This window comes from Ceratina calcarata, unplaced genomic scaffold (genome assembly GCF_001652005.2).
Source record: "Ceratina calcarata isolate Rehan_Ccalc_2016 unplaced genomic scaffold, ASM165200v1 scaffold297.2, whole genome shotgun sequence".
NCBI lineage: Eukaryota > Metazoa > Arthropoda > Insecta > Hymenoptera > Apidae > Ceratina > Ceratina calcarata.
Window position 1 is genome coordinate 1,642,388 of NW_017152138.1, and position 27,233 is coordinate 1,669,620.

At 39.8% G+C, this 27,233-nt stretch overlaps 2 protein-coding genes and 1 long non-coding RNA gene across 4 annotated transcripts in view; 2 read left to right on the forward strand and 1 right to left on the reverse strand.

Moving 5' to 3' along the window:
* Positions 1 to 13,261, reverse strand: part of LOC108624086 (uncharacterized) — a 39,284-nt gene extending 26,023 nt beyond the window's left edge. Inside the window, exon 1 of the mRNA XM_018023132.2 lies at positions 13,020 to 13,261. The gene's annotated coding sequence lies outside the window, so the exon portion shown is untranslated. The remainder of the gene's footprint in view (positions 1 to 13,019) is intronic.
* LOC113464201 (uncharacterized) overlaps positions 1 to 16,147 on the forward strand; it is a 110,528-nt gene extending 94,381 nt beyond the window's left edge. Inside the window, exons 4-5 of one of the 2 annotated variants that reach the window (XR_003389047.1) lie at positions 14,593 to 14,987; positions 15,958 to 16,147. This is a non-coding gene — a long non-coding RNA (uncharacterized LOC113464201). The remainder of the gene's footprint in view (positions 1 to 14,592; positions 14,988 to 15,957) is intronic. The other variant, XR_003389046.1, reaches the window with a different exon arrangement.
* Positions 16,148 to 17,807: 1,660 nt separating this feature from the next.
* Positions 17,808 to 27,233, forward strand: part of LOC108623976 (uncharacterized) — a 12,929-nt gene continuing 3,503 nt past the window's right edge. The window contains exons 1-2 of the mRNA XM_026812747.1: positions 17,808 to 17,948; positions 26,464 to 26,892. Of these exons, the coding sequence (XP_026668548.1) occupies positions 26,557 to 26,892 (336 nt within the window). The 5' untranslated portion in view covers positions 17,808 to 17,948; positions 26,464 to 26,556. The remainder of the gene's footprint in view (positions 17,949 to 26,463; positions 26,893 to 27,233) is intronic.

Below are 27,233 nucleotides of genomic sequence, written 5' to 3' on the forward strand. Positions count from 1 at the left end.
CTAGAAAGAGAATGAGAAAAGTCCGGCGATATTACCACCCCGGTCCTCTCATCGGCATTCTCTTTTTTTTCGCGGACTATAACACGGCCTCTACTTTCCGCATTATCGTACGCAAATCACGTACAGTGCGCTTTCCTCGGACTTTTACCGGTTTTCAAGTCCACTAGGATTTACAAGAAACTCTTCCTCCCATCCAAGCGAAGAAATATTTTCCTTTGAGCTTTCGCAAAGTAAAGTAATCCCGTTTCTTTACGATTTCAGTTAAATATCTTTACACTCGTGGGAAATATTAAACAGTTTTCATTGTCATTATCGGAGGAAATTTAATGAATAAACTGCGGATTTCTCTGCAAAGTAAAAGATTTATGGTAATTAATTAAAAAAATGTATTTCACAGAAATTTTTCTTATCATTTACAATACACACTAATTTTTAATATTCTTCATATTTTTATGTATCACATGTCATTTCCACGGTTAATTTTTTCATAAATACATAAAATCAGCATCTAGGAATAAATGTCAAACACACTCGTGTCTCTTCACAGGATTTTGTCATTTTAATTCTAATTACAGTATCTACGTTTCTGTCAAAGAACGTTTCCAATTAAAAACTACATCCCTACTTCTACCGCTCCTCGTTAATGACCTTCGTTATCCGTAGACAGAAAAAAATAGAAGCACTGCTTATGTCTTGAAACACTCGTTAAGAACAACTTATATCATTTCCGAGTTTCGAGTTTCTTCGCGCTCAATCGAAATCCCAGGAAATCTACAGCGAGGATTGTTCCTCGTTTCACCGACGAACTCCTAACGAACCTATCTACCACTCCGCTTCATCGCATCCAGTTTAGCCCCGAAATACTTTCTACAATTGTGACACAACCAAACTTACATTGCCCGACCCCTCAGACGATTTTTTAAAGACCATAGAATAATTAAAATCTATCATGTACGAATATTTTCTCATATTCATAGTTTTATATATGTAAGTATTGCATGCAGCATTTCTGCATATTCATTTTTTGTATAAATGCATAGAAACTGTAACCCAATAATAACGATGCGATATAATAAAAATGCTTCTTTAAAACATGTTCGTTAAACTAACAATGTGAATGTTTTATTTTACATTGAACAGAGAACTCATTCAATTCATTCCCGTATTTTATCGAACCAAAATTCATTTGCCAGGAGTCTGTAGTAAAATCATTGAATAAATGCTACTTGATATTTATTCAGCCAGTATAAAACCGATTCGGTTTGGGTAAAGAAGCAAGGAAGAGAAGAAACGAATCGTTTGAAAGGCATCGATAACGGGGCTGCCACGGCAGTGTCGCAAAGAGGCGATGCACCCGCGGAGTAAGAAATGAAGGAAATGACGAGGAGTAGTGGAAACCAGGAATTCGGTCCGCTGGCAGCACACTGGGTGCAGGCGGGTGGTAGCAGGAAGGTCGATCCGGGTGTTCGAAAACCGGGTCACAGCCAGGTCACTGAGCCAGCTTTCCAACTGTGCCGTCGCCGCCGCCGTGCCACCAATGAGAAATAAAACCGAGAGCCGTTCTTTGTCTGATCGCTAAATTAATTACGAACGTTAAACTGCGATCCGAGGAACGATTTTTGAACGCTGCCCGAGTTTCAGATATACCGCCACCTCAGAGGTGGGTTGCTATTATGGGGGTTGCTATTTGAGTTCGGGTGTCGATAATGCACGGTCGATTGATGTTTTCCAGAGAAATGGGAAAATATATTGGGAGCGAACGAACGAACGGTGGTGGCAAGAGGTAAATTATTCCGACGGGCAATGTTTAGCAGGGGCAAATTGAAATTTTCGGGCAGGAATTTAGCAAACCATTCACGTTCACACATACGTACACGCAGAGGGTGCGTGGTCTGTATAAATTGATTTTATTGATTGCTGGATTGGATATCAATCTTTAGCCGGAGTTTGCTGGTTTTTTACTAGTAAATTTTCATTTTAAAAATATCAACAAATCTTAATATGAGCATATAGAACGAAAAATGTTTTTCCGCTTTCGTAAATATCTGGTTTTTTGTAAACGTATATCCTGTTTCCTATATTTGATGCAAGAAACCTACGTGCAAGTAAGGAATAGTTTGAATGAAAGACCAGATGAAATTCTGGATCGAAAGTTTAAATTTAAAATATCATCAAATGAAAGATTATACAGAACATATAACTTTTAATATCATTCCTAAATTTATTCTCCTCATTCATAATTTATTACAAAGCCACCTGACAATTTGGATGTAAAAGAAATTAAAATAAGTCCGCGGAAATAGGAGCGTGGTTCGGTCGAATTAGAAGAGGAGCTGGCCGCTGACCTGACTTCCCGCTGGCCCGTTTTTGAATAATTCTCGTGACCCGGTCGTCGTGGGTGCTGGCGCACCCATCGATGGAAAACCGGAAACCTGTCCCGTCCCGTTTCGCGTCAGGTTTATCGTTGTTCTGCGCGCTGTCCTATCTTTCGTCCACGGAGCCAAAGTAGTCATGGTCCGTCACGCACAGACGACGAAAAGTAGTTCGACAAACATCCAGATTAATTATGAATCGGATCCGGCTCCGAGTGAATTCCCGCGGAAACTTCGATACGATTTGATTTTCCAAATCAGCTTTCTTCAATCCCAATCTGATACGTTCAAATGCAAATTAATGGAATCGGAAGTTAGAACTTTAAAATATTGTTAATGAGAGAAAAAATTTGATTTGATCAGATAGATTAATTTGACTGAAATATTGTTTAGTATTAAATATGTTTGAACAAATAATCGCTTCAATTTAGAAAGTTCGAAGCTACTATAAATTTGTTTAACTCATTGAAAAGTCGTTTACGAAGTGAAGTATAATATCATAACAATTGCACAGAAAAGAAAACATGATATCAAGAGATCAATAATATCTTCAGTTTTTTTTTTGCTGTATAACAAAAAAATATGCGGAACGATTGTTGAAATAGCATGTGTTTCAAGTGAGATGATAATTAAAAAGCTTGTGGGACTTATCTCGCGCAGAGTTTTTGCATTTTCATCTCCGATTTATGAATCGTTCAAATTCGGAGTTAATTGAATACATCGCTGTACAAACATCGATGCGAATAAATGACGAAAAAAATAGAAGTCACTATCGTTCTCCCTTATTTTCATGATTCGGTGTAATTGGCAAAGAATAGAAATAAAAGTAAAGTGTCCACCGCAAATGAAAAGTAATTTGATTAACAATAATTGAGTTGAAAAGTTAGGGAAAACAATAATTGTACTCTCTTCGAGTTGACATTTATGTAGTTAATTTAATTTTAAAGAAAGGTAGAGGAAGCAACGTGCCGTCCAGGCGTATGATAGTACAGCGAAAGAAATTCGTTTAGTCGACAATAATTGCTTCCTAGTTTTAAACGAATAAATTAGATTAATAAAAAACTAATTGTAGTCTTTGCTGCAATTACTATAGTTAAAAGCACCAATTATTTCCGCTCTAACTTAATATTATTAATTAAAATATTTCTATAAGAACTTAGTTTCACGTTGCTTTTACTATCGCTTCGAAATAGTCGATGAAGCAATCAGTACGACGGCCCATCATATAGAAGATAGACGAATGAAAGAGATTTTCGATTTCGGCATTGCCATTCGATGTTATTGCTGCTTTATATATGACGTCTGTCATGAAATCTCCAAGACTTTATTGCTATTCTCGTTATTAACCCATCACCGAATAGTTTCGTTTCATATCAAAATGTTTCATTCCGCTTTGGTCATCGTTTGGACGAAAACAATTTCCTGACAATAAAACTGATTGTTCAATGAAATTATACTAATTCGGTCCGCCAAAAGCGACCACAGAACTCACAACAGAATTTCCTCTTTCAATTAAAACCGTTCGTCAAACGTTAATCTCGACGTCTGGAAGCTAGCGGTTCGTTTCCGCGTGCAAAAAGATCAATTCTCGAAATGTAGTTAAGTTCCTGTGAAACACATTTCTCAGTGTCTCTGGGATCTTCCTATTAATTAAAATTAAAGCTAAAGAAACTTCAGAGATTGGGGCTAAAGAAGAGGGAATCGTTTGTTTGAAATTTAATGTTAATAGAGATGAAGTTTAATAACAACAATTTTCCATAAATAATGTTAATATTTTAAAAACGTAATAATAAAGTAATATAAAAATACATACGCAGTGAATCAATAAGGGCAGTTATATAAAATTAATTTTATTAGTAGTTACTGATTTTAATTTAAAAATATAAGAGTACATTTTTTTTCCTATAATAAATTTATACACAGCAGATTTTTATAATACTGCTTATTACTCATTGTGTACATTAAAAATGGATTTAAGAAATATTTAATTAGTCTGAAAACACTGTTAAGTATCGTGAATAGGTACTTTATTCCATTCTTTGAAATTAAAGAGGCACGTGGTATAATCCATGAGATCATTTCTTCGAGCTTATTATTCTGCGATTCTCTCGCCCAGTAAGAACGTTCTGCCGGTGCCCCTCGTGATAAATTCAGTTGGAGGTGTCTGTCCGGAAGCTCTCGTTTTCCTGGAGATGCCTGGTATACTTTTAATGAGCTGGCGAACTTCAGCGCAGCGGCGAGGTAATCGCGCTTTCGCGGAAACAAACGAAAAAGCTCTTTCCGGGAAATACTATTAGCCAGTGCGACACGTTGTTTCAAACGACTTAGAAAGACTTATCCCCCTGTGTTAATTTCCTCGCTGCCAGTTTCACCGAGCAGACAACCGCTTCCCGCTTTGTTGCGCGCCGTCTTCCTTTTCCCCCTCGTTTCCGTTTCGTTTTCCAGCTGTTTCTTCCGGTGGCGAGCGCGATATTCGTTTTAATCGCGAGTACGACACGAAGTTATGATGCTCACCTTTAGATATTACAAATTTCATTTATCAGAAGATGACAGTAAATGAATGTCCAGTTATAATCTTGATAAATTCGAGTTTACATACATAAGATAAATTACTTGTGAATAACTACTGGTATACATCTTTTAACCGTACATGAACGTGAAATCTTTGCGTGGGCGTACCGTGCTTTGAGATATACATTTAGAAAATCCTGTTGGGAGTGAACCAAGGTATAAAAAGCCTAAGAAATGTCGACAGGCGTATTACCACCGACTGAAAGGAATAAGCAAGCTCATTCTATTAACAAACTTCTGCTCGATAAAGTTCTGCACGAACGAGATGATCCATGGACCCATGAAACCGGTACTTTTAAAAGGGTAGCGTGTTTCTTTCGGAAGCTTCGTACCTCAGGGTTGCGTTTAATGGCTCAGAAAATCGCTCTTCTTAATCTTTCTATTTATTACTGTAGTTAAATCAAGGATGTACGTATAAAATTATGTTGTTATAGTAACATTTCAGGATAAAAGGAACAGACATTCTAGCTAAAATATAATGTTCTTCGTTTCCTTCAAATAATTTAGCACAGGAAAGGTGAGTCGTAAATGACGATTGCATCGTTTTCGTTTTCGAACGGTAAACCATGTTTCATCGTTTGACGTCTGTTACAATCCGCATCTTATGAATGCCCAGGAACCTCAGGCGACACGCATCACGTTCCTGTTACGTTGTCTTCATAGTTTACATGGGCAATAGTCGTGATTTTCCACGTGCCTTCCCTAAACGAAACGTGATCTTCTTTTATACTTTAAAACTTTAGAATGTGAATGTCTATTAACGAACTGCTATATAAACACTTATATAGACTTTCTTAGAATTATCGAGAGGAAACTATAGAGAGGATCGTGCTATCGAACATGGATCTCACGCGCTCTAACGATTACTTATCAAGGAGTAATTTCCGATGAAGCGACAAATTGGACGCGTTTTCGTCGCGTTGTTCGGGAGATATCGGACCAGTTCTGTCTTTGAAAAGCTTAATGGAACGTGAACCATGACCGCGGGTAGATCTCGTGATAGAGTCAAACACGAAGATGATAGCGATAGAGAAAGTGATAGAAGAATACAGTGAAATGATATAGAAACTAGAAACACCAAGGAGTAAATCTTGGAGATGAATAGACAGCGTTATTCTGCAAAATGAAACTTTTACGATGTTAATTTAAAAATTCGAATATAAGCATTCAGATTTCTATTACCTTTCAAAAATAATAATTGCACTTGTCCATACATAATTCTTGCACATTATAAAGATTCTTTATATTTTCTACACGTACGTCAAATTCGCGGTCTAGAGGACAAAGACAGTGCACGAAATCAAGAGATAGTCTATAAGAATGAGAGGAAAAGCTGCAGAGGGGAGCCTGAAATAGAGCACAGGATAATCAGAGTGAAAGAAAACGTAAGAGTGATTGAACGACTCGGTTGATTTAATCAATGTCTTCGGATTTGCATGGCGCACCTTTTTTATTCCCGATATTAATTCAATGACCACCCCGTCCGTTATTTCCTTCGCTTCTCCGTGAATGCACGAAAGCGCGGTGGTAATTAGTAGCTACCGCCGAGCTACTTTCCTGCAACCTACTTCACGCTACCGAGAAGATAAATAAGTAATAGCTTCCTGGTTTCTTTACATTACGTCTTTCTTCTTCCATTATTGTTACTTTTTAATAAGATGGGCAACTACAGTTTGTAATTAACGTGTCGATTCAAGTGAATAGGATTGTTAATGCATACGGGTATTAAAACCAGTGATGCAATATGTATTTCATTTCTTGACGAGCCAATTGTTTATCTGTAAGTCGAAGAATTTATAAATTTATAACAACTTTTATAACATTTTATACGATACAATTTTATTTAAACTACTAAAATTGTGCAATCTTTCGGAGCTAAGCTTGTCGTATTTATATAGAAATTTTACAACTAAAGCGACGTAATAGAAAGCGAAGGAAGGGAGAGAGGAAGAAGCCGGATCTATTCAGGCTTGGTAAAGATTTAAGTGGGGAAGTAAATGAACGTGGCAGCAGAGAAGGGGTAGGCTGGCATAAATAATTAAGCTCTCTTTCTCTCTCTCCCACTCTGGCTCTGATGTTCCTTTAATATTCAGAACAGAACCGAGGGGAAACGGGAACGAAATGCAGCCTGGTTCTAAGATATTGTCCACGTCGATGCATTAATTAAAATTCCACCCTACCGCCTACGCGTCAGGCAAACGATGCCAGGCTCCGAACCCTCCGGGAGATCGAGTCCAATTCTCTTAAAAGGACTACCCCGGTTTTATGAGCCCTCGTCCTGTCTCTCTCCTTACATTGTCCTCGTTCACGCATTTACTGATTTCATTTTAGTCTCACACAGAGTGACATATTTGGTTGCTCCATTTCTGTGTTTGACTCGATGCGCATTTTTCATCGAAGGATCTATTTATTCTTCATGTATTCATTTGAGGTTGAATCGTGTTATCTCATAATTTTGCTCGTAATTTTATTCGATGAAAATTGTCGAGGCGAGCGCTTGACAGAATAAATATATCGAGAATCGTTGACCTAAATTGCATTTTATACAGTATTATTATTGTCCACAGGAAATTGAGTAACAAATTCATTTACGTCGTCACACTTGACTCGAGGGACATCGAATTCGGTATGAATTTTATTTTTCTCGCAGAGAGAAATGAACTGAATGGAGGCGTACGAAATACACGAAGGAAAGGAGGGAACCAGTCCGTTGCTTTTGTTGGCGTAAAAGCTTTTGAAAATCTCCCAAAAGCGAACCAGTTTTTTAGCCACTACGTCGTCCGCTTTTTATCTAATTCGCCCGGCTTTTTCGCTAATTTCCTTTTGCACGCGCCTAGCAATTTACTGCTTAATCAAACGGCGACTAAAAAGGCCTCCTAATTAAACAAGCAGTAAAAAAAAGTCGTTCGCCATTTACTTTGACACTCGGCATCGAACTAGGCCATCAATGGCGCGATACCGCGTGACGCGACGTCGGCTGGAAAACTTTCACGATGCAACTTTTGTCGCGGCGCATGCCACCGCGCTGGCTCGGTTCTCTGATAATTAAATTCCGACCGATTCACGTGACTGCGAGGAGACACAGGGATGAAATTTTCAAGTACTACTGCGCGGTTGGTCGGATCCCGGCTCTCCTCGTCCGTGAGGAATTCGTTTCGTCTCAATTATCATCCGTTCGTGCTTCCTTGTTTTCCGAAAGCGTTCCTGAGCTGTTACATGTCTCGCTTGATTCTCCATTCACCAATACAATTCCCTCCCGGGACGCTCCTCGATCCTCGTTTAATAGCTATTGTTCATTTAAACGATATGAAATACCATTTGGAATTATCTTTTATTTATCGGCTCCTTTCAGAAGCCTTGAAAGATAAATTTTTGTCTGATAGAATGCAACCATTTATTTATTCCGTCAGCACTGTCTCATAGTGAATGCACAGAAATCTTCGATAACTAGAGTAATGCATATAGTCGTCGTCTCCTAAGCAATGATTGACTGTTTTCTCAAAAGTAGAAAATCGTCTTGTTACGAAAGCATAATTAATTAATTTATGTTGTTGAAAATGATCGAATGAAGTTGTTTCCGATTATAAAAATTCGACGAGGAATCGACGTTGCCTCAGGCTCTCGGTATCTGTTCTGTTACGGATAAGAGACGTTTGAGAGGATAGAAGCCAAAATTCTGAGAGAATCGATCGCGTTGTCCAAACGTTGTTTCTTGTAAGCTGTCGGCACACTGGCGACAAATACGTGGCATCGACGTGATGATGACGTAAACACGTAGACGTAGAACATCCATCGTAACTATTAAGCTTTGTATTCACTGACAGAATCGTGTCATCCGTTACTGTAGAATACGAGTGTATTAATTTCCATTTGATCCCTGATCGGCCGTCAGTTCTCATTTTCACTGACGCTGCGGTCCCCGTCATATCCTCAAAATTTTCTTTCCAACGGTTCTGATCATATTATCCCCTAAAAGCTACCATTAAAAGAAATAATGATGAAAAATGAAATTTCTCCCTCCCCAGTATATATTTCCTTATTTTAGAAACAAAAACAATAAAACAAGTAGAATTAAATATTTCAGTAGTATTAAAGTGATATTATATAATAGATAGGAGTTATTGTTTAGAACGTTTAGAAATAACATTGTAATGGATATTACAAATGAAGTTAGCACACGTTCTGCGTGTTTCAAAACAATATCCCGTTGCGATGGGATTTCATCTCAGGTGTTATTTAACCAATGAATGTTTTGCTGAATAAAAACAACCAGAGCTGTATTTAAATCTTAATGAAAAGAGTTTTCAACATCCCATCGATTTGATACAGCGATAGTGCATACAAGCTCTTTCGATCATGATAAAAACGACTGAAGATTCTTATCGCATTTCATACTGTAGAATAAATAATGCCGGTATTGTTCAAGTTCGGATTCAAAGCTAAACGTCAATATCAATTTTCCCGATATGAAAGAAATAAACATCTTTCGTTTGAAGCACGATGGAAATAAACGAAATTTCATCGAAACCATTTTCCCCTCATATTAAAAATCCTTGCGGAATATTATTGCCGAAACAGTACCGATCACTTTTCAAAAATAGCTTCAACTCCAAATCGTCGGACTCGCAGTGTATCCAAAAGTCTACAGGTTTTTCTGACTAATTTTCCGTTTAATTAATCAAGTCGAAATCAATTTCGTGAATCAATAAGTATTTCGCATGATTAAACTTGTAAATGATCAAAATTATATATATAGATGCAACTATTAATTTGTACGAACTGAGCCGAATCAATTTATATCAAAATTAGCCGTGATATGAATGCAACGTTCGTCGAGCTCTAAATCCAAATTATGCATAATTTGTACGATGTTAAGGCAGCGGTAGGGTACCAAAAAGCAGGATAAATCGCGCGCGTGAAGGAAGGCGAAATTATTTCTTTTTATTACGAGTTTTCTCGAGCACCGGGCCCTACTCCCGTCGTAATTCATCGGACGAGGCCGCGCTTAATGCATCCGTGGAAGCTTTTTCTCGCGGAAAAATATAACCGCGGCGAAAGCCCCCGGGAGAGTGGAATTAAGCCGTGGAAAAACATATTATGCTTGCGGAAGTATTCGGCGTATTTCACGACCCATGGAAATTCCGACGAGCCCGCTGCGTTTCCAGGTCGCCGAATCGAAGATCGTACGATCAGTAGATTCAGTGAAGACAGAAACAGAATTCGCTGTAAAAAATTATTCGTGGATGAAAATTGTTATACGCCATCGTGACACAGGGACATTTCCATGTGTCGATTAATTAAAACTGAAGTTAAGCTGTTTTCAAATTTTCATATATTGCAAATCGATTACGTTTCATACACGTAGAGGGTCACCAAGAATTATTATTTGAAACGACGTAACGTTTACTCATTATATTAAGAGTTTTTGTTCAAATATAAGTTAATATTAATTCAGTAAGCTGCATCAAATACAAAATTGAAATTAAATATCTTTTAATAAATTCAAAGAGGAATCAGTTATCTCATATGTTCATCCTCACCGACACGACCTAGAATATTTTGTGCTTTCATTTTGAAGAGAACGAGTTGAATAAAACTGTAATTTCTACCGCACGTATTTCTATTAAAAATTATTATTTGTTTTTTATGGGTCGTCTCGATTAATTTATGTTCTCATTATGCCTGCGCTACTGTGTACAGCTATGAAAAACAATTACGCCACACTTTCTGTTTAGAACAAATAAAAATATTGATGTTCTTTGCTGATGGAAATAAAAGAAATGTTATTACGAACAACTGGAACATAAAACAAAAGTCGTCCGAGATTTTTTATAGTACGTAATGTGCAATAAGTCTAGTTATTAGTTTTTCCTATAGAAAGTACTTGGACGGACATATAAACTCGGGTTTCTCGTCAACCGCGAAGACGAAAGGAAACGAATAACCGTGGACCAAACGCAGAGTCAATTGAAACCGAATTCTGACCCGATGAAAAAGTTTTCGATCGACCGTTGAAAGAAGCCCGTCGTTCATCTGCGCTAACTGGCGACCGAAATTAAAGTCGTCCCCTGATGAAAACTCGAACCGAGCCTGACTTCCACCTGCGACGAAACAGTTTTTTATGCATGAAACGCAACTCTCTTTCGTCGATCATCCGCCGGAAGCGCGAAAGCTGTCTGCGCGTCTCGAGAGACGTGATTAATTAATTAAGAGACCGCTTTTTAACCGCGCGCCGACTGCCACTTCGCTTTTTAATCTACGCTCTGCACATCGACCATGCAACCTGTCCCCTTTCTCCTTAATCAGTCCGGCGAATTGCTAATCCGCTCGAGTCGGCGTAACCGAACCACGCCCCGTGCGACGCCAATTCTCCAAAGAGGCATCGAACCACCGTAATGTTTCATCGAATATGTTTCAATCATGTTCACGGAGTACCTAATTTTTCTCCCCTTTTTTCAACGTCTCGCTGTTAACACTCTAAGGGTCAAATCAGAAATTTTCTTTAGTAGAACTCATCCCTTTTAATCTCATTTTTCACGTACCAAATGTACCTTAAGCGTGCAGGATAAAGAATATGAGAAATATAAAAGTCCTGAAGACAGTAAAAATTAAATAGAACTATACTCGACTCATCAGAAATTCGAAGTGAAATACTAAAAAAGCACATGTGTTATTTTACGAATTGCCTTTACTATTTTTCTTGCTATCTCATATAACTTCCTAAATAAAATTCGAACTTTTGGTCTCCAAGATCTCATAAAGTATGAAGTTTATTTCTTTCCTCGAATCCTTCAACATTTTTCATCTAACGCGAGACGAACGAAAATAATTGTACGAATCTGAGTCTGAGGTACGGCGTTTCAAAACATTTTCAATTATATTTATCGTTAGAAACATATCGAGCTGGTGCGGTCTCAAACGTCGAGACGGTGCGGTGCGCGGAGCGCGGAGTGCTAACGAAGGAGACTTCAAAAGCAGCGAGTGTAGGCTCTAGCAAAGTTTTGCACTCTGTACTTACGAATAGCGCCGTGGTATTAATTCAAGTTAGCGTGTATCCTCTCAAAGATTAATTAACATTATACAAAATGATGGGAAGCGTGACCCGCGAAACGAGGCCAAGAGGAAATTGTAAATTCTGAAACGTGAATATATTCAAATCTATTTTTGGGTGATGAAACGCAGAACAATTTTTCCCCGAGATTACTAAATAATATTTTTGAAACGTGATAGGAATTATTAAAGAATTATTTATAAATAAAAAAAATGAAATAATCCTATTTTGTGCATCGTTGAATAATTAAATCCGATAGCTCCGTACGAAGAGGAAAATTTGCTGGGTCTTGACGTGGTTATATCAATTAGTAACTATACCATTCGGCTAAATGATTTTTAATTGATTCCACGCGAGGGAAAAAAAAGAGGTCGGCGGGGATTCGAATCCGTGCTTCACTCGCAGAGGTGGAAAATCAATTTTCCCTCCAAATCTGCGAGAGATCACAATTTACGCTCTTTCATCGAGCCCATATGAATCGAATTAAATTAACCCCCGAATAAACAATTTCCAATCGCGTTCGCGTAGGAAAAATCAGAAGCCAAATTAGTCTAGCCACTTTCCCTTACGAAACAGTGAATTTGCAACATGAAGAGATTAAAAGACGACCAAAACACAAATGTAATTAAATCGGTGAGAATAAAAACAACGAAGCTCAGCTTTTTTCACTCTAAGGAAAATTTTTTCTTTGAACTTCGTTTTACTGATAATTAATTACAAGGTAGCACTGTTTCTGTGCTCACCGATTCAATTACGAAATACACAGTGACTCACACTATCAAGCAAATGATTCGTGTACTCCTAGACCAAATCGCTTCGGTCTCACGATCTTTCATTCGATCTCGCGTACGTAGCGAATTATTAATTCACGACCGATAAATAATCAACGTATACGCGCGCTCGTGAGCCACCTCTACTTAATAAACGAGTGCGAGAACACTGTGTCGCACTGTTCGAAGCACAGGAGTACGCGTGACCGGGAGCGGTAAAAACAAAAACGGAGCTCGCGATCTATAGGATCTAACCTTGCGATCGTGAGGGGCCCGTGCGATCGAGAACATGGAACGTGTTCGATCCACCTGGCCTGCGTCTGCTCCTCCTCCTCCACCTCCGCCGCCTCCGTTTTCCTCTCACGGAACGATTTATCCACCGTTGCCGACGACGAAATAACGTGACAGCGTATACGAGCGATTGTGGCTGGCACGTGAACACCGTACGGCTGACAATGAGTGGCGCGACTGAACTCGGCTGAACCGTGTCGGAGCTTGACTCGAACGAGCTTTCGGGCCGGCGCGATCCCGTTGAAACCCCAGCGTGGGGGGTGGCGGTGCAACGGAGCACGGGTGAAGAAGGGTTAAAACGGGACGGAATGACGCGACGGGCGCGATAGAAAACGTGGGTAAGAGGCGGCCGAGACTAGGGCCAGAGCGAAACAGTGATTAATGAACAATTTATAAGGTTTCCCTGCAAAAAACTTGATGCCCTACAATAGTCCATGCAAATGTAATATCTCGTCTGCGGATTTTCATGCAAATTAAAACGTTTATGGTAATCGGTTAAAAGAATGCATTGCAAATAGAAATTCTATTTATCTTTTACGTATCACTATACACAATCATTTTTTATAATTTTATGCGTCACATGCAGCTCTTCCATTATTTGCATGCTCAATTTTAAAATTTGTCGTTTACGTCATTTTGAATTTGAAATATTATTTGATAAAAACATTCGATTGATGTATAACATGTTTTATAATCAATTATATTATACTCTGTTAATATACTCTGTTAATTAAAAAGTAGAGATATACTATTATGAAGTATGTATTTAGAATGTTGCGAATATTATATATTTAGTATAAAAGTTTGAAAGAAAAAGCTTTAATTTAAGCTAAAGTAGTATGGCTTGAAATTGAGCAAGCAAAGATGTTGACATGTGGAAAAAAGAGAGATTCAGGAATGGAGATAAATGAGGTTGAGACTGAGGTTAATGAAGGCTCTAATAAAGAAATTTCGTCGCGGAAGTAATTTTGCATTATTACTATTAAATGTCACGGCTCCTGTTATAAAACAGCAAAAGAGAAGAAAATTACTCTTTTTTTTTCTGAGATTAAGTAGAAAATAATGGTACAGTCAAGGAAGATAAGGCAGAAGAGAAATTACGGAAAATGAAAGAAACATTGATAGCATCGGGAAAAGGAGAGATACGCGGTGTGTATATAACATCGATTTACTGACTACGGCGCACATATTGCAACGATTCTATCGCGACGGAAGTCGCCAGTATCGGCTTATGAAGTTCGCCAGCAAGGCACAATGTGTGCTGGGAACATGATCACCATTACGCGAGAACATCTGCGAATATCGAAACTGAACTCCCTCAGGATCTATATTTGTATCCTTTAATGATTCGGTTACAACGACGATCCACCTGAATCCGCTACGCTCTAAACTTCCCAGGATTTATGGTAATTAACTGAAGCGAATTCAGTTCTCAATTTCATTTGGTAAATTTAAAAAATCCCCACGTAATGTCAGTGAAACTCTAATCACATTAATTACGTGTAATAATATTTTTCTGTATTATTTTATGTTACAGATTCATCGTCGAACAAAGACAGACTCGATAATAGAGAGACAGAAGAGCTTAAGAACAACTGACTGCGACTTCTCGAGGAAGAAAGGGGAAACGCTTATGCGGCCGATTGATTAAAAGCTCATGCGGTACTCAGAGCGTCGCGTGAATTTTTAATGAGGGAAGCGGAGGCTGAAGGAGAACCGATAGACTTCCAAGTAGCGCGATCGGCTTTCGAGATGACGCTTCCATCCCTTTTGAGAGGACCACGGCCTGGAGGAGAGTGCTAGGCTGGAGAACGCAAAGGGTGCTCGAACACCCTTTGTCCGCGATGAAGACTCGGCCCCTCGAACAGGTACCTCGCGACCCCGTGAATCTTTCCTCAATTTGGAAGCTGTCCAGCTATTTCGTGAATAGAGGTTGGAAATTTTTTTAAGTTATGGAATGACAAATGGTCGCGTCGTGGAAATTGAAGTACGCATTTCGGTTCACGGTTCGCTGCTCGTGGACATAAGACGATGGCTGATTTTTATTCGACTCGATGAGGCAGAATGACTATGCAAATTGGCGACCGAATTTATGTACAGCCATGAATTTTCCACGAAATTATCAAGTTCGAAAATATATTTTATACATACATGAAGCAAATATTTCGTATTAATTATTTGGTTAATTGTGTAACTACACCCATAAATATTCCAAATATTCTATGATAAGCGAGGTAATTAAATACTGTATATGAGAAATCAATATTAATTAATTGTTTATTACGTTGGAAAGTTACCTAAAACAAGAGACGATAAAGATAAAACCTGACTCATCGTGTCACTGAAACGTTCTCATGACATGGGTTAAAATGAACAGAATCAGGTAATTTCGATCACGGATACTCACAACACGAACCAGTCGCGTTTCTCGAGCCACCTGCTCGATTACCCTCGGAATTAATGTATAAATTAGGTACACACCCCCGGTAACCCGACGTTGCCCTACATTTCCATCCTCTCGAACCCAGCCAGCCGGCCCATTGACCTTTTCGCATACCGCGCCTGGTCTGTGAAACTAAAAATCCGCAGATCTCGTCGAAGCGATAAAAGGGAAATTAGTTCGACACAAAAGAACAGCAATTTCGTATTAATTAAATAAAAGGCACTCGGTATCTGAGTTATAATTGTGTTTAGTCAAATGTCTGTCTCTCTTTTCATTAAAAAGTAACGATGGCAATAATTTTTTGCGTTTAAAATAATTAATTCTGGCTATTTCATTATTAATTCAAGCTAAAAACGCCAAGTAACTTTACCTAAAAAATTGTAACAGAATAATTATTATTTATTATTTTATTTTTATATAAAATGCATAAAAATATTATCTGACATTTTGTGCTTTAAGGTTCCTCACGTCTCTTCGCTCACTCATGGACGAGCGTGTCATCGACGAGGTCCTAGAAAGTACACTAGAAGCTTCGGTATGCGAACATTCTATTATTCTGAACAGCTGTTAAGTGAATGATCTCTTATATATATTTTTTTATTACAATACTGTATGTAAATATATGTATATAAATAAATGCTTACACGTAGTATGTAGAATTTATTTCCTTCTGTAGGATACAGTACAAAAATGGTACCGTGTCTGATCGAAAACTATTTTACATCTAGGACTGACCCGTGACGCACGTTAAAATGTCTTTTTCGCTTAGATACGCGCGTGTGTGGGTTGGAAAGAGGCTTTCCCTGTTTCCTGCTCGCATTCAGAGTTTGGGGTCCTATAGAGTTTATTTCTGTGCGAGGGTGGTATAGTACGCAGTGCACAGCTTAGGAAGATTTTGCCGTCGCTTCTTTATTGCGCAGTGTACAGATGCTGATTGATAGTTTGTTAGAACCCCGGACAATCGTTTTTCTCTCTTTCTCTCTTCACGTATCTATCCGTCTATCTATCCCTATCTGCATCTCTCTATCTAACTGTCCCTATCTCTTTCTCTTTTCGTTTCCGGATGGGATTGAACGAATTTTTATTGACAAGCACTAGCTTATTGAATTTCTTTCGTGAATTTGATAAATCTAGAAACTATTATTTCCGTCGTCGTGATTCATCACTCTCTTTGTTTTATTTGTGCTCAGACTCGATGAACGTTGATAAACCAAGAATGTGAGAACAAATTGAGTGAGCGATGAGTTGTAAAAGAGAATAAAATAGTTTTCCAATTTCGGTACAAAAATTGTGTTTTACTTGTGAGCGAAGCATCAAAGAGGAAAAAGGTTACTAGTTTTGATCGACAAAAAATTGATTCAGTAGAATCGATGTGATCGTCCCAACGGACCGACGTCCAACACAACAGACTTATTTTTTCACTGAAACAACGGGCACCGACAACAAGGATGAGAATGGAACTTCGATTTTCTCTGTGAAAAGAGATACGAGTAAATAGGTGTGATTTTAAAGCGAAATTTGAAAAGAGGTCGAGTTTCGTTTGAAGTTTCTGAAATAAATCTCTTTCGTCCAAAATTCGAAAATTAAAAATATGACAAGGACATCGAAGGAAAACGTTTTATTTTTCGCAAGGCCAGTTCGCGTATGTCTAACGAGAGTCAGAAACAGATCAAAGAAGTAAGTATATTGCAATTCGAGGTCGTTTATGAATCTTAAGAGACGTTGCGGACACGGAAATAGGCTTCGTGTCCAGCCATTAATCAACTCTCTGAATAAGCAACGTGGGGTACTTTTTAATTGGAACGCGCGCCAGCTTCTTAATTAAAAGGCGGGCATTCATCGATTGGTATGACTCGTTCTAAAATACTCGCGAGCAATAGAATACAGCGAGTGGAGAAAGGAACGAAGCAACAGAATTATCCTTGAGGGTATCTTTTACGCAAATAACAATATGAGTCAATGTATTATAGTATAATCAGACCATCGAGAACTCGGGTCTTGTTTCTCTTTAACAAGAGAAATATGACGGAGCTATTTGTAATTTCAAATGCAAATTGTACATGGTATCAGTTATGTTTGAGAAAGCAACTCCTGCTCCGTTCTACTTTGAATTACTCCTCCACAAATCATTCGAATTACCGAAACAGAGTGTCCCAAAGAACTCCTCGAGCTACGAACTTTTTGTCACAAATAAAACGTACTGGCTGAGCTAAGGCAAACTCGGGGCGCGCGAGGGCAGAAAAGCAAAAAGGGTATAAGGAAATAACAAGGGGTGAAAGAAGGGGTGATATCGCGGGTGGTTCGCCGAGACGCGACTAGAGGGCGGTGAATTTTCAGCAACATGGCCGTCTAACAACCGACACCCCGTGCAAGTCTCCCTTAAGTTGACCCGCTGGATTTCGTGGAAACAAAACGGTCCGATCGTTCAAGCCGACTGCAACCCGGATCTCGTGAGTACTTCAATCGTTTCTATTATCCCATTTGATTCTCGGAAAAACGGTGCGCGAAACGTTTCGATCTACGTGCTTTTTATTCCGGTTAAAGGAACGCACCCCTCTCGCGCGTACACCCTCCGTACGGTGGTGCGCGTTGACATCGGCGATCAATAGAACCGATGGTTAACGATACACTCGATCGGCTTTCACCTTCCAAATTTTCCATCAACGTCGCTCTATATTATTTCAATTTCCTCGAGTATTGAGCAGCTTATGAATAAAAATAAACTTCAACGAGTTTATTGCGGTGCACGAAGAAACTTTTGAAAGCGTTCGCAGTTCGTGTTTATAATTACTCATAGTTGGAATACGGAATAACGGAAGTTTTAGCAACGTTATCATTTATTCATTGCGTAACTAGAGATTATCCTGCATCCTATTTATGAGTACTGAACAAGGTACCTGAACGAGATAATATTATGCTAACAATAATTCGGTAACTGAAATCGACTTTCCCTTCGCAAAAGCCTATCCTTCAGAATTATTTTCATTACAAAAAGTATTGATTCCCTATCTTAATTGTTATCGAACAGCAAAGTTAATAACTGTTTTACTGTTTCGTTCAATACACGGGTATTTAACCCTACTACTTTTACGCGGCACGTGTAAGTATTTCTATCTGTAACCTAGAGACCCTCGTTTCGGGCGAGTAACCCTCCCCCAGTCCGTCGCCCACCTCCGCGAACTCCGTTTAACTGTTTCTACGTCGTTGACTTTTTTCCCGCTGACTCAAGGAGAAAGGGAAAGCGAGAACGATTTCCGGAGTCCTTCACGGTCTGCTATCTTCCCTGCTTCAGTACTTTTCCGCTGTTAACGTGACAGTACATAAGGGAACGAACATTTGCTCTCGTCTTCTTGTATTTTTCCACGATTCTCTCTGTCTAAGGCTCGTGTATACTGGCAAGTCGTCATACGCATTCGTTACGAGAATATATTGCCCTCCGCAGAATGTTACGCCCGGTATACATTAAAAATATTCTTAACCCCGTTACCCTGAAGAGACCAAGCTCATGGTACATCGAAACTGTTAATTTCATTGTTAATTAGATGGTACCGCGCGCGTTCAATTAGCATCGCTAATGTAATTCTATCTGGTGACCTGCTTTGACACGTACCTCTGCCGCTGAATCAGAACAGGCATTCCCGCGAAATAAATAGTAATTGCCTGAGTGCGTGATGTACGCGTTCTGTCCGAATTCCTAGAATTTTTTCATAGTATGACATAATGGAATTGTTTTATTTTTATAATAAACAGCTCAATATTTTCTTTGTTAATTATTCTTATTTTATATTTTATCCTTTCTCGATTATTCTTATTCGTACTGCTCAACCAATAGCAACACGAAATGAGTTCAGGGCACTGTAGAAAAAACATGAAAGGAGCACAATATCAGAAACGATACGGATAAGCCGTTTGAATGAGAAATTCGAATGGAAATCGAGCGGCGACGAGACGTGCAAGTAGTCCGAGTCAGTGTTAAATGGGACGCCGGGACGTACGGGTACTCGTACCGGTGCTACTCGCGCGCGTTCACATTTGACATTTCACGCGATCGGCGCTCGTTCCAGCGTGGAAAGCTCTTTGACGAGCGACGAATCGCTTTAATCCCGTTCTAGCCTCTCTCTCTTTCTCTCTCTGTCGACTGCGTCTATCAACAGGTGCACGCGACTCGACGAGTCGCCTCCACCGCTTCCAAATTACGACTTGTAATGCAATTTTCACGTGACCGTCCATCACTCGCGGGTCCCAGTCGTACGCCCCGGAGAATTATCGTTCGCTAAATTCGTGCCGATGAATGAAAGTGGATTTTGGAATTTGTAACAGGTTTATTCATGTAGTTACAAAATTTAATGTAACTGCAACAGCAGTTTTTAGCAAAAAGGTTTCTACGGGTTATGATATTATCGCCGGGAACGTTATATTAACCGATTTCGATGAAACTCTGTACATACGCTATTTAGACTGATTAAAAGCATCGAGAACAAGTTTCGCATTCTCAAAGAGAGAATTCTGATCACTAGTGCTTTTAACTGTCTATTTCATTCGACGAGGAGAAAAAATAGGAGTGGCTGGAAACCGACACGAGTCAGAAGTTTGTTTGGCGGTTTAGGATTACTACTCATCGACGCGAATCCGAGCCGAATGTACTATTCCTGGCGAGATTGATGCTCTCCGAACTTTTTCAGTCAAGCTCTACCGAGTTCGAGAAATTTGGCTGTTCTTTTCTCTCTCGTCAGGCGTCTTTCCCTCCCGCGTGTCCTTAAAATATCGGGTATCAAAACGGTAAACGTACCTCGGCTGAAAGTTTATACCTATCGATCGCATTTTCCTTGTTAAATTTTGGGCTTCACATGGAACGAGATCTCGTGTTCTAAATTATCATGAAACAACCGGATTCTATTGCTCCTCAGATTTACTTGAGGACGGAAATACCATAAAAACACTTGAATTCTGTTAACGTACATGATACACCGTTATATTTTTTAATTAATTCCTTTATTTCTGAGGCAAGGAAATATGAATTATGATACCAATAATAATTTGTTTTATAGCAACATTTAAAGATTAATTGAAAAAAGCGTGATGAAGTATTGTTTTCCAACAAAAAATGGTTTTCCTCCGATCTTCCTTATTGCTGTTTGATAACTCGAGGGTAAAGTAAATGGCATCGTTCATTCTCCCGTGGACAGAAATTTCCTGGGCGAAGATTTGATGCCGATCGACGCTCATAAAAGTCGTCTTTTACGGTTTCGAGGAGACGCTAGATCGTCTTTATCGGTTCGCTCACCGTCCCTCGTACTTATTACGACCGCCTATATACATTTTTAACCCGTGTCCTTTACGCGAACATTGCGTAAGATATTTATTTCTCTTATCTGTCACGAGCCCTTTCGAGCTCCCGGTATTCACCAAAGAACATCTCTCTTTATATACATAACGTTAATGTAATTAGTATATGATACACATTTACACCTCTTATCGTAACATTTCATGAAAATGTTACACAATCTTTAAAAAAAAATCTTGAAGAATAAATACTTTTTATATTTGTATATTCAATACTGAAATGGAAACTCGCGGACGTAGCCGCAACGGGGGATGCTAGTTTTTGCAGAACGAGGTTAAGGAGAAATTTCTTGCCGAACCTGGAACATTTCCGAGTATCTTTACCAAACTGTTTACAAGATCTCACAGACTCCATCAAAAATAATGCGGCGCACAGTGAAAAGGCAACATTTTCGAAAAATGCCTGGAGAAAGGAGCTGCTTTAAAAATGTCTACTGCCTCGTACGAACACGATGTAAACTCGACGAGGCCTCATTGTTCCATCCGTTGAATACCGGGCCGGATACGTCGTTGGATGCGACAACCACTCCCGCTCTCGAAGAGAAAAAGAAAATTTCGCTTGAAGGGAGCGCTTAAAAATTTTCACCGACGAATTTCTCGCGCCGCTTTCCGTTATTAACGCGGCCTGCAGGAAAAATACTGCACAGACGGTGACCCAAATATTTCCAAACAACGGTTGATCGTTCCCTTTTCGCCGGCACGGTGAATCTTCCAGTGAAAAGCAGTTGGAAAATTTTCGCAGTCGACTATTAACGTATTTATGATCAACTGCAAATTTATCAAATACAATAGAACCTCCATTATACTAATTAAGAGGCAACATTTATATATGAGCAAATCCGTATAACATAACGAGGAATTGTCGAGATAAAACAAGAGAGTTCAGAGATAATTCAAAATCATGAACCGTAAACTCATCTCGGATAAAACTGAAGTATATCATTCCGTATTAATGAATAAATGCAACATTATAAAATTGTCTGTTTTCTTCAAAATAACTTTTACGGAATATTTTCGTGACTCAGGCTATCAAATGAGAATTAGATTACTATTACATCCTTGACATTTGTGAAAGAAATTACGAAAGGAACAAATTACTTTTGAAGATTGCATAGAAAAAGTCGACGATATTGAAAACCGTTTTGCAATTATTTCGTCGTCGACTGTCGCGCGAAGGGCAATTAATGTTGGAAGAAAGGGTTTAATAACAGTTCCAACGACACTTCGCTGTTGAACGATTAAACGATTCAACGCGCCGAGCCGCGTGGCGCCGGAAACTTGCGAAACGTTGAAATCGTCCGCGAAATTCTCTCCCTTCTCGTCGTTCCCGACAGAGATTCCCAGCTGATGTTTGAACAAGGTTGGAACTCTCGCTTGGGAAGGCGGCGAGATTACCCCTCGTCGCGTCACCTAGGGGGGGCTTAGCATTACAGATAGACGCCGCCAATCCCTTGTTCTCGTCGAACTTCTGTGAAAAGACGCCACAATGGCGGGTCGAACTTCTTGTTGCTTGAAAGGACACAGAGCCGTGCTCTTCGTTATTGCGGAGACAATGCCTCGCCCAGGTCTAGTCTCACTTCTGCGAAACTTCTCCAAGATGATGCATCAAAAATAAGAGAATCGTTAAGTGTTCAAACGATAAGAGAAAGAATTTTAATAAAGAATATTTACTGAGAACAGGAAAGTATGCTTTGCAGCTTTTTATCTTGAGAAACAATGATTCACACAGTCGAGGAAGAAGTAAGGAGAGGGAGGAACATTAACGAGACACTGGAGGTGTTCACTCGAGAATCTCGAGGAGCATAAAAACTGATAGTGCTCAAACGACTATGGTTATTGAGGTAAAGTAGAGGTTCGTTGAGGTTGAAATTCGAAACGAACCATAAACAAACGTCGTTTTATTCCTCTTCGGCAACCAGCTAAAATATTCACGACGCGAGGTCGCGTACGTTAAATCCGAATTTTCTCTACTGCGTAAATATTTCCTGAAGTAAAACCGGAATCGGAATTTCCATTTCCGCTTCGAACCCAACTACCAACAGTCTCCAGCACTATGAAAGAGACGTACAACGGAGAGAAGACAGGAATAAAAAGCGCATCCACTTGTATCGTATCACCGTTGCGTATCATCATTGTTGCACGCGTATCTTATACACGCGCAAGGCTACGTATTGAGTGAAAACGGACGTGTGTAGCCAGGTAGAGATTGAAAAGAAGGCAAGGGTGGATCCCAGACGCAGAAGAGAGGAAGGAGCGTGCGAGTCGGATGAACATCTAAAGAGGCAGTCGTTGAGAATGGGGCAAACGTGGGGAGAGGGGAAGCGAGAAGGGATGATGCGGAACGCGAAAGAGTGGCAGCGGCAGGCGAAACTAGGACGAAAGGTGCGAGAGCCCAGGATGAACGGTGCACTAGCTGAGGCCACTGACATAAGACCGTCCACTTCTATCGAAGGGGTGTACGGCCAATGAATCCGTTGCGATTTCCACCCCCGCCCACCGGTTTACGCGGGGTGCAACCTACTTTACCAGCTACTTGGTCCGTTCCCCTCGCGTGAACCCGTCGAGTGGTCGTCTTATTTCGACGACCCGTATCTACCTCGCGTCGCTTCTCGAACCGTGTAATTCTCTGACGCTCCTTCGACGATCCCAACGAGAAATCTTTTCCCAAATGGCGGAATCTAACGGCAACCGCTATTCCAAATTTCATCTCCCTTATAATTTCGTAATTAACCTCGATCCGTTCTCTTAATTGAATTTGCTCCATTGAACGGATTTGCAAGAGAATTACGGAAATTTTTATAAGAAAATAATTGAAAATAGTTGAAAGTGAAAACTATAGAAATGTAAGAACTTTTACAATTCCAGGTATTTTGTTAAAATTTTTTTCTACATTTTTTACAACTCTGCGGTAATTATCTCTTCTCCTGAACGAAGCTGAAGGCAACGCTTCCAGTAAGAAACAGGGACACGGGGAAGATTGAAATCCCGGTTCAGAAACCGGATGCAAAATAAAGTCTCAACTAGGATGGTCGTATCGCTCACGAAGTGTGACACAGTATCCGTGATACAATTGCCGAGAGTTCCGGTTCGTTTCTCTTTTTTTTTTTACCTTCCCCCCTACCCTCTTGTATTCTGCTGTGCTTCTGTGAAGACATTCAGATGTCCATGCGAGTGTCCTCGCTCCAATTCGAGCTCGACGAGACTTCCTCGGATTGTAAACTTCCCGGCCATTATGTCGCGGGATTAAACTCGTACGATTGCTCGTTCCTGTTGACTCGTCTTATACTCAGACAAGCTCGAGACCGAAGTTTCAGTGAAAGTTTTGCTTCTACTTAATCTCGACAATACGATCGATTCAATTTACCAAACATTTCTCAGCGTTCAAATAACACCATTAGAATATATAATGAAACGTCCATTATATGTATAAATTAATTAGGGAACAAATTTGTTTGATGAGCCACAAGCGATTAACATTCGAATTGTACATTTGAATAACGAATTCGTTCTAGCAATTTAACAGACGTTCAATACGATGAATTCTGTTAGTTGAAATAATTCTACTGTTACTGTTAACGTGTGTGTAAGTCTAATCTAAATAAAATTTGCAAACACTTGACTTGCTAAACACTAATATTGCCCCGAGGAAAGCCTCCAGGATCGCGGTTTGCATGTCTGTTCACAGTTTCGTTCTATTTATCCGATGACGCGTAATTTCGTTCTTCACGGTTTACACGTATACACCAATACATATTCTGTTTGTTTAAACGTGAACAATAGAATCTTCTCGCTGTTCCACGGTTGTTAGCAAGCTGTGAATCGATCTCAGAACGAGCATTGCTTCACTTTTAACGATCAAGGAAAGACGTGATATTACAGAACATGTCTGACTATGTAGCAACCTGTTCTACTTATCAGCTGCTTCGTCCTTTCATCAGTCAAACAATCACGAGACTCGCATCAGTTCTGTCGTAAGACGAATCGAAATGCTGATGCTACTCTAATCAGAGTAATTATCATTTAATTAATTTATTCTTACGAAACTTATCTTTTGACCTAAATAACGTTCAACGTTTAAGTTAAGACAATTATTTTTAACTTCGCTCATTTATCACGGAGCAAAGTCGGTGTTCTTAACTAAAGCAAAGTTTCTAAACTCCGGTACTCTCCGCCATTAAAATCTCCATCGTAGATTGCAGTGTAGGAACAAGGTCGTCGTTTCGCGTTCTACTCGCGTTTACGTTACGGTTCCGCCCACGCAACGTGGGCTTCTCAATCGCGTCGACGATGATTTATTAAACGCTTTTCCCAGCTCGTTCGGTCAACGTTGAATCATAAAAAGGAACGAGACCACATCGATAAAGGAACGCTATGTACACCCTTGAGCGTTTTGACAGAGAATTTCGAAAGTGACGCGAGTCGAATTAAAACTGCCACGCTCTCTCGTTCGCCGAACGTTGACTGACGCTTCCGGTTTGAAAACCGTTTCACCGTCACCGAAGCTGACACCGACGGCGAAGTGTATTCCCCGTTGAAAGAATTTCCATTTCATGAAATGGCGAATCGAGTCACGTTAGGAAATAACCCAGAGGTGTGGAATCATCTCGGTGACACTGTTCGAAGGGAGATTGGATTCTTTCTTGCGTTCCTCGTGCACGGGCTTCGATCTTCCGCCGAGAAAGAAGCTTCACAATATATTTATTTGATACTTCTTACGACGTGCGTAAATCTTGCGCTTATGTAATCTAAAGTAGGGAAGTAATGAGGGAACGAAAGCATGTTATTTTTAATTTGTCAAAATCGTAGGAAATATTATATCATGCATGCATTTCACCTCCTGCTGTAATATATATCTTGTCCTACTTCAACTATATTGATTTCCGGCTGTACTATCCTTATTACGCTAATTTCTATCAGGAACCATCGAATTCGCTAACCCAAGGCTTAAGTTCTCTCCGAAGGAGTCAACGGCTTTAAAGTCGACCGCAACGTGCGCCAGGTCGACCCGATAAACGAGGAAACTCGGCTAGTAGGTCAACGACAGATGCAACCAGCGCACTTGTACGGAGAACACGACCAACGTCCTCAACGCCCCGAACCACCCCTGATGTTCCGCTCCACTGTACTTGTTTTTCCTGGTTCCTCATTTTTTTTCTCTCTCCGCGTCGTTATTTATCTTTTTTTTTCGGCGCGTGTTTTTGCTGCCTCTGCTTTTCTTTCCGCTGCTCCATCTTTCCCGGGTCCGTCCTCGATAAATCCGCGTCGCGTAGCATGAACGAGAATCACTCGAGGATCCGGCGATGTAACGAAGTTGCCACGTGATAGAAACGACGGAACAAGTGCGAGAGGTTCTGGTCTTCGTGATTCTTCCTTTTTGTCGTCGATGCCTTCTCCTGTCGAAACGTTTCTGAAACACCGATTCTCGAAATGTACCAAAATTAAACGCAACCTTCAGTTTAACTTCGCTCTGTACGTCCTATCGAAGGTCGGATATCTTTTAAACATTGGAAATTCAAGTTAGATGGAGATCGTCGAAAAAGAACAATGCGAGAATTTTCTTTCGTAGTTGCAACCAATCTTGAAACTTTTCGGAAGTTGACTATCGTTTTAAAATTCCCTTAGCTTGGAGCGAATATATCTCGCGATCGTAGAAGAGTAGTAAAAGTGGAAGAAGAAGCAGTCAAACTGGCGCCGTTCAAGTTTCCCTTCTCGAAGATGTCCAAGTCGCGCAGCAGTGACGAAAAGGACCGGGAGAAGGACAAAGACAAGGACGCAGACGTGGAAGTGGACAAGGAGAAGCACGGGCACAAGTACAGCGAGACAGAGGATGACGGGAACGCGCGGGCGGAGAGGGAAGAGCGGATAGAGGAAGAGGAAGAGGATAACGCCAGGGGGCAAAACGTTCAGCTACCGATGAATCGGCTGCAATTGACCGCCGAAACTGAATCCAATTTAAAGTTGTCGATATTCGATTCCAACAGCCTGATGGTTAAGAACGAACAAGCCATACCGAGCTCCCCGCCTCCCTCCTACGAGCACGTTATCGAACAGGTAAAGATCTGGGTTGACCTAACAGGCTGAGAAAAGTGGCTCTATAATTTATTTCAATCTTACAAATTTTATTCTCGGCTCCATTCACAATTTCTGAATGCTCGAAATCGTTTTACCACTGCAATTAATTTCGAGATCTATAGAACATTATATGTATACTTCCGTTATTAATATGTACACATATGTAGATCGCGGATTTTATGCTTTTATAAGCAAATTGAACGAGCAAGAATTATGCATGCTGCAATTGATGTATAATACTATTCAGAATATTGAAAACCATATTTGTGTGTTTAAATGATAAAATAAATGTTTATTGAATACGCGCTCTTTAAACTAAT